The sequence below is a fragment of the Cibotium barometz genome, chromosome 39, assembly GCF_041138505.1.
Source record: "Cibotium barometz isolate CiBa-2024 chromosome 39, ASM4113850v1, whole genome shotgun sequence".
Taxonomy (NCBI): Eukaryota; Viridiplantae; Streptophyta; class Polypodiopsida; order Cyatheales; family Cibotiaceae; genus Cibotium; species Cibotium barometz.
Window position 1 is genome coordinate 46,597,388 of NC_141084.1, and position 8,055 is coordinate 46,605,442.

The 8,055-nt window shown below is 43.7% G+C and overlaps 1 protein-coding gene across 3 annotated transcripts in view; it reads left to right on the forward strand.

Moving 5' to 3' along the window:
- Window positions 1-5,833, forward strand: part of KDTA (KDO transferase A) — an 89,056-nt gene extending 83,223 nt beyond the window's left edge. For all 3 annotated transcript variants that reach the window (XM_086778792.1, XM_086778793.1, XM_086778794.1), the window contains 5 exons: window positions 1,236-1,352; window positions 1,493-1,590; window positions 1,726-1,816; window positions 4,608-4,727; window positions 4,841-5,833. In XM_086778792.1, coding sequence (XP_086634918.1) covers window positions 1,236-1,352; window positions 1,493-1,590; window positions 1,726-1,816; window positions 4,608-4,727; window positions 4,841-5,103 — 689 coding nt within the window. In that variant the 3' untranslated portion in view covers window positions 5,104-5,833. The remainder of the gene's footprint in view (window positions 1-1,235; window positions 1,353-1,492; window positions 1,591-1,725; window positions 1,817-4,607; window positions 4,728-4,840) is intronic.
- The last annotated feature ends 2,222 nt before the right edge of the window (window positions 5,834-8,055 follow it).

An 8,055-nucleotide genomic window follows, 5' to 3' on the forward strand; every position in this document is an offset into this window, starting at 1 on the left:
AGGAGTTGATCCACACCCTGCGAGGACAGTATGACCGCATCCGGGGTGACTCGGATGAGGCGATCTTGCGGCGCGCCTTTCACACCACCTGGCGCAGTGGCCCCTTCTATACCTTACACACGGGATCCCCCCGTTGGCATTACAGGCCACCTGTTTGGCTTTCCCCCCCCCCTATTGTATGATTTAGCCTCTCAGTCCTTTGTACTGATGCTTGTATTTTGCAGCACCTAGGGAGAGTCTCCCGGGCTGACTTGCTGTATTCACTGCTCTGTTTCTCTTATGAGCAGGAGAGATCTTTTGTAGCCCTACGGGCGTTTTTATATAACTAATGAAAGGATCTTTTCTCGGGAAAAAAAAAACACACACACAATACTTTGGGCAAAGGATTACTCCGTAGATTTAGAGAAAAGTAAACAAAAAAGCCAAGGGATTGTCCTCGTCGACAGACAACGATGCAAAAAATGTATTGACTTTAGAGCATAGGGATCCACTTTATCTCTAACTCCAATACTGTTGCGGCCGTTGGCCGAGCTCGAACCGCGCTTGAAGAGCTCCACACCTCGTGATTGGTAGTTAGTTTTGTCGTTTTCTCCCGCGAGCCTTGTCACACAGCCACGCCACGTTGCACTATGGGTCCTCGTCTTTCCTCTCACCTCATCCACTCCTCAAAATTACAAAAATACTAAGGTACATTTTGTTACAACAGTTGGTTGGCTGTGCACATGCGGAGTTGTGCATGATGATGATCTAACATGTGATTAAGAAGAAGATTAGCAAGAGCAAGGCTCAATTGCACAATGGGAGAGTCTCTTGCGTTATGAGAGAAATTGACATATTTTCAAAGCCATAAGTGTTCACACACACTTAAAGAGTGGCTGGCCGGTTGCCCAAGGTTCATAAGTCACCTATTGCTTATACAATGCTTGACTTCATAATACATCCATGAAATATGTCCTTAGGGACATTACACTAGCTTGCTTCCACATGCTCTAGGAGCCGGAATCACCATAAGACAATTAAGGGCGCCCGTCCAAGTTGTAGATTTGGACACCGTTGCTACGTAGCTTGATTGTACATCCTTTTAGTGTGTTTGTCTTTGCTCTTTGATGTAGAATAGTAATGGTGGCAATTGTTAATCCCAAAATTGGTTGACATTGCATTAGGACGTTATGATGGTTTAGGCTTTGTCGCTTTGCCTTTTCTGTTTGTAACAAAGGATTGGTTGCTGCTTACAGCTGTTGGAGCTCTGGATGATTTTAGCCATGTAGATGCTGAAGTCTCTCAACTAAAAGCAGCTTTATGCAGCCGTTGTGTATGGATTGCTGCCTCCACACATCCGGGTGAAGAGGATGGTTTGTGCTTTTTAAACTCTAAACAATGTGTTCTCCTGGTTTGATTACTGGGTTTCTTTGTCTGGTTGATTTCCTCTCTGTTGATGTTGTTGACATGTTCTTTAACTCTGTTTTGGCATATCTTTAAATGGAAACTGCAGTAATAGCAAGTGTTCATGTGGAGCTGAAACAAAACTTTCCCAATCTGATCACAATCATTGCCCCAAGGCACCCAGAAAGAGGACACGAGATCACCATGGTGAAGCGGAAACTCCTCAAGCTTGAATTCATTCTGGTCCTTGACAGTGTCTCTTATTGCTTTGCATGTAGTAATTAGAAACTCTATAGAAGGGAATTTTAATATACTAATGTTTGATCTCTTCTGATAGGGCAGAAATTGCAGCAGCAGGGTTTGCAGGTCGCAAAGAGATCCCATGGGGACAATGTTTTCTCAACGACAGATATCTATGTTGCTGATACCATTGGTACATCTCTGGACGCCCTGAGGATTTTATATTTGTGGTCATTCCAGTGGAGGCATTTCAGCTTAGTATTTTGTTCCCATCAAGTTGAGATAGAGTGCTTTAGCTTTTCTCTACCTTTCTTGATCCAATGTTTCTTGCCCAGTCTTGGTGGGCCAGTATTTCACCAATATCTCTTTTCAAGTGGCTGGCTGCTGTTTTTGTTTCTTCCATTACTTCCCCTTCTGACTGTTTCAGCTCTTCCATCCTCCATGAGCTTGCACCGGTCTGCATTTTCCTTCTGCAAGGCATCCTGTAATGGTGAGGTATCCTCTTTACTTGCACTCTGACATTTTCCCATATCCGTAAGGGAGCGTGCCAGAGAAGATGCATCCTGGCCTGACCAGTGGAGGTCAAGATATTAGAGTTGCCCCAGTTATTAGTGGTAGTATCATCCTTGAAGTCCAAGGAGATATGCTTGCAGGGTTTAAGGTAGGGTCAAGGAAGATTCATTTGAGTGCTAGGAAAGGGGGGATGCTGGATCCCCTGAGGGGCACCTTCCTGAAGCATCAAACACATCAGCTCGTTCCAGGGGCGAGGACGGTTCAATGACACTGCACAAAGTTGTGGTCTGAGCTTCAGGGTGAACATTGCTGATACTAACCGGCCTTCGGCCTTCAGGAGAATCCAAGCATTCCAATGTCAAGGACATGATCACAAAGAAGTATAAATTTTGGAGTCAATTTTAGTTAGCACTGTGGCGAGGACGGTTCAATGACACTGCACAAAGTTGTGGTCTGAGCTTCAGGGTGAACATTGCTGATACTAACCGGCCTTCGGCCTTCAGGAGAATCCAAGCATTCCAATGTCAAGGACATGATCACAAAGAAGTATAAATTTTGGAGTCAATTTTAGTTAGCACTGTCTTTGGGGCCAGGAGGCTGGAAGAACAAAAACCAAGGAATGGCGTTAATCAAGACTGCCTGCCTGGGAGATGGTTCCACTAGGGACAGCTGCACTTATGGGTGCGGCCCACTATGTCACTCCAATTAGTGACCAAGAGCTTGTGTGAATCAATGAATACCAACGCGAGAGAGAACATTGTCTTTCCCATCCATTTGCATAGGAAGATGGACCTCAACAAGCCCTTAGTTTTACTTGAATTTTTTTGACTGCCAACGTGAGAATGTGTGTGAACTTGTTAGTGATTATATTTGATAGCTAAAAGATATGGAAATGAGCATCTAAATTATTCTTGTAACACAAGTTCTTTAGTTCTAGAAAATTCTTGCCCATTAAATGATTTCCCAAAGCTTAAAAAAAGCCATGAGTCTTAAAAAGCAAATCTTGTTGGATGCGGCTATAGCGAGATTTTGATGGTGTGCAGATTTGTTAGATGAGGGATTAGAGCAAGTTGTGTGTATGCCTTTGAATGTGTGATAACTTTTACCAAAACACAATCTATATCAATCTCTGTGGGAGGGCGGAGCTATCAGAACTGCCCTCCACTCCAAGAGTTTTGGGCGTGGGTTACGACAGGGAGTAGTCATTGTCAGCCTTGGACGAAGGCGCTCCAGGTGGGTGCAGATCCTGTCCTCCACATACTCTGAACTCCATCGGTCGCAATGTAGGTACCTGTAGGAGGGGGGAAGAGGAACTGCAACTGAGATATGAAGGAATACAAAGAGGACACCACCTCCCTGTCTTGATCTCTATGGCTTGAGCCTCCCAGCTCCATCCGAGCCAGGGGCCAAAGATGGATAAGCATGTCGGTGATGCGTAGATCATGAAGATGATGCAAAAGCTCCAGTGCTTGCCCCAGGATGGCGGCAGACACCGACTCCGAATCCCACTCCATCCCCGGGGCTGCACTTAAGGGAAAGGAAAAGATTATTGCGCCACTCTTTGGCGTGGATGCCCCCCCCCCCCCCCCCCCCCCCCCCCCCCCCTCTAGAATGATGGAACACCACACAGATCCGAATGGGAGCCACCATCTCCTCGAAAATATCAGTTCCTTCGACAGGGAGACATTGGAAGAAATTGTAATCCACTGGCTGCCCAGGATCCCGTGGGGGCGGGGGAAACCTGGCGACTTTGGCAGGAGAGCCCTCACCGGGGACGTGGCGATGGTCATCTCTACTGGCTCTAAGAAGCAATGAATCAATTGGCAGATTGAACTCGCCGTCTGCCTCCGTTCCGGGTCGGGCATAGCTGAAGGGTGGCGGGAATGCTCAGGAGAGATGCGCCGCCGGGGGGGGGGTGGGGGTGTGGCGCTGCGATATATGTTCGAGACAGTTCTCTGACAGAATCAAATCCTCCTGTGCTCTGCTAGCCTTGCACGCACGGCGGCACTCAGCTTTGGAAGTCGGTTGGTGGCCTTGGCGCGGGCCAATGGTCCGCCACTCTCCAGCAGCAGTGTCGTCTGTGGCCGGGTCTTGGTGCTATGCTGCCTGAGGGCCTACTTCCCTCCCAACCAATGGCAGGCAGGTGCAGTTCGAGGGGGGGCGCTCACAGTTTGATTGCTTTAACATCGGACTTGCAAAGTTGGGTTCTTAACTTCCTCCTTACTCATAATCTCTCATAATGGTTTCTTTTAATGTGTGTGGAATTATGAAAAAAAGTTTAATAAGAAGCTATTATGGAAATGGGGGATTCTGCAAAGCAAGGTTGTGGGTTCCTCCTTACTCATAATCTCTTATAATGGTTTTCTTTCAATGCGTGTGTGGTACTGTACACACTTACGAATTCTCGTGTTCATTTGCATGTGAATCCTGACCAGTCTTATGAAGAAAATGCCTGCTTTTATGTGTAATAGGTGAATTGAAGCTGCTCTATCAGGTCTCGTGGGTTGCATTTATTGGAGGATCTCTTTTCAAAGGAATGGCTGGGCATAATCTTGCTGAGGCTGCAGCTGCAAGTTGTGCAGTTATTACAGGTTAGGATACAAGTGTCTTGTTGGCTTTCTTTCTTGCTGTGTACATCTTGCAACTTGGAGTGTTTTATCTAGATTTTGCATTAATGAGCTGCTGCATTGTCATCTTGTGACAGGGCCTCACATTGGGCATTTTTCACAAATGCTCAGAGATTTCCAGCAGATTTCTCCCTTATCTATTCAGCAGGTATCTGGCAGGGATGAGTTATTGATTACTTTGCAGTTGCTCCTAAGTGATTCGAGCAAATTACAAGCTTGTAGAGAGGATGCACGGCAGGCGTCTGTGGTGTGTGCACGAGGTGTCATTAATAAGGTGTGGAGCTACCTAGAGCTGTTTGTGCTAAGTCGGGCCTTTGGTGAGCAGCCAAATCAAATGTAGGTCCTCAGATTCTTCAAAAGGTGCTTCAGAATCGAATTTACCAGCTCACCAATTTTGAAATATTAAGGTAGCCATGGAAGAAGCATGGATTTTCTCTAGGAAACAGCAGCATGATATTGGTGATGAACAAAAATTGCACATTTCATCAGTGGAGAAATCTGATGGGGTTTGTTTCTCCCTCATCTTGTTGGTATGATGCATTTTCAAGTGATGATTTCCACACCTACCAGAGCAGCCATGATTGATAGAACAGAGCAGAAACCATTTGGTGGTTAGGCAATAAGAACCCACCTGTTAGTGGCCTATGGGGTATACATAACAGTTTTGACAGGCTTGTAGTTCGGATGTGTTGAAGATCTTTTTGTGATAGCAATTTTTATCACAGAAGGGTTTGTAGTTTTTCTTTTTGGATTGTAATGCAGGATGTCGTGATCCAGGCTTATCCATATATATTACATCCACGACATTTTTGGCTTAACTTCTGAATCTAGAACAATGTAAGTGGGGGTTAATGAGAGTGCATGAAGCATTTTGACACACATCATTCTCAACTGTGTTCCAGATTGACAACTAGAGCATTTCTTGTACTCAGTTAAAAATGAAGATTAGCCGAGTTTGAAGTCGACAATGACACATTGTTGCTATTGTAATTCTGTGTATATGTCAAGGTATGAAATGGTGCTTACAAGCTGTAAAACTTTGTTAAGGAGAGTACATGAAGCATTTTGACACACATCATTGCCAATTGCCTTTCAGATCGATTATTTGTGCTAAGAATCCAAAAAAAAGATTAGCTCAGTATAACGATCTCTGAATTTTTGGAGGTGTTGGTTCAGTCTTTTGATGGTGCTTACAATATTTAAAACCTTGACTTTCAAGTGCCCAATTTAACATCATGCTAGTCTCACTAACTTGACAACTTAACTTCTCTAATGGTTAATGCATAACTACTTTGAAATGTTAAATCAAGGAGTTTTAGTGAAAAGACATACATTTGTTAATGTAACATGTTGACTTGAAAGATGGTATTGATTTGTCAGCGTGCACAGCTTGAGTGGTCTCTAGCCCGGGCCATTCTACCCTACCCAGACGAATGGATTGGACGCAGGTTCAAACCTTGAAATCAGTGGTGTGTGTGAGTGGTGCAATGCTTGCATTTCATCCCTTGAAAGGGGCTTCCGAAAAGAAAAAGATGGTATTGATTTACGCACTTTACATTTAAAGCTTGAGCTTTGTTTTATTTTAAAAAGCCAGTCTCCCCATACAACAGCTACGATGCTCTCTCCACGACCCATAAAGATGATGTTTTCAGAGTTACCTGTAATATTTGTGTGTATCAAAGTTAATTACACTACACCAAAAGTGGTCCTCTTCACTATGCACTTGTCAATGCATTGCAAGATTGTAGATGGATGGTGGAGGTTTGCAAGTCACGTATTTGCACTTCTATCTATTAAGATCATACCTAAATTTAAACTTATTCTATAATATAAGCCGCATTTGAAATAGTCTCATATGGTCAACCAAATGGGAGGAAGCTAAAACAAACATGTCGAGTTTGACTTTGAAGGAAGCTTTAATCTTGCACAAAAGAGAAGTATAAGAGTGAGATTACTGGCCTCAAGGTAAGGCACAAACCTGCACGGAAGAGTAGTATAAGAGTGAGATTACCGGCCTCAAGATAGCTTATCTTTGAAGAGTGATGGTACAAACTTGCAAAGAAAGCTCAATGAGAGTCTTAATAGAAGGCATTGAAAATTGAGTTGTATCAAATCAAGGAGGAAAAATACATGGTTATGCCGCAACATACCCCACCAGTGGAAGTGGATAAAGCTTCAAAATGGGCAAAATTGATTCAAAAGCAAAAACATGCCCAAAGCCAAATTGCAATCACGATAGATATGCACGAGAAGTGTATTCAACTAGAGCTCTCTACATGAGGGAAATTAGGCTCCTTACAAGAGGCTCACCAAAGGAGAATAGGGAGAAGTCATACAAACAAGTTGGTATTGATGAGACTCCATTTGTTGATGCTATGTGAGCGAGGAAGGATATGCCAAGGAGACTATTAACCACTCCATAGGTTTACATATTTTCACCTACCCGAACTACCAAAAGGCGCTTTGCCATCTTACTCGTTCGAATAGGCACTTATTTTTTATAAGGTGATACTAGAACATCTAAAATGGCCAAACCTTGTGTTTAATATCAACTAGGAGAAGTCTAAAGATTTCGTGTACATGCTTAATATTAGTAATAGAGGATGTACCATTTTTAAGTTTGGTCGACATAGTGTGAAAACTAGTCACTTGTATATAAGTCATTTTTGACAGTAAGGAATACATAGTCATTCCTATGCAATAGAATACTTGTGACCTCCCCTTCTTCTCTACTCTTGCTTGCTTGTATGCTATTGAATCTTGCTTGCTTGATGGATGCATGCTAGATAGGTTTGTTTGTAGATTCCCCTCTTGCATCAGCTTCCTCTTCTTTCCCCCTGAGAAAGAACCATCGCAAAGATGAATCTTCTGCCTCCATCTATGCATAGAGAGCTGTTCCTTCACCCCATTGGCAAGGAGCATCCCGGTGTGACAACGGAGTGAGGATGTGACAGAGAATCATAAGTATTATATTGCTTGCTTGATGGATGCATGCTAGATAGGTTTGTTTGTAGGTTCCCCTCTTCCATTAGGTTCCTCTTCTTCCCCCATCTTTTGTGCGAGAAAGGACCACTATGAAAACGAATCTCTTTTTGCCTCCATGTAGGTTCAACCCATTGACAATGAGCAGTCCGGTGTGAAAAAACGAAGTGAGGACGTGATGGACGAACTAGTGTACCCACATGGAGAAGTTGCATTTGTATTCCAAAGGCAAGGCCTAACAACACATGCTTCGATAAGACTAAATTAAGCTCTTGACTTAAACATATGTGTCACTTTGTTAGGGACTAGC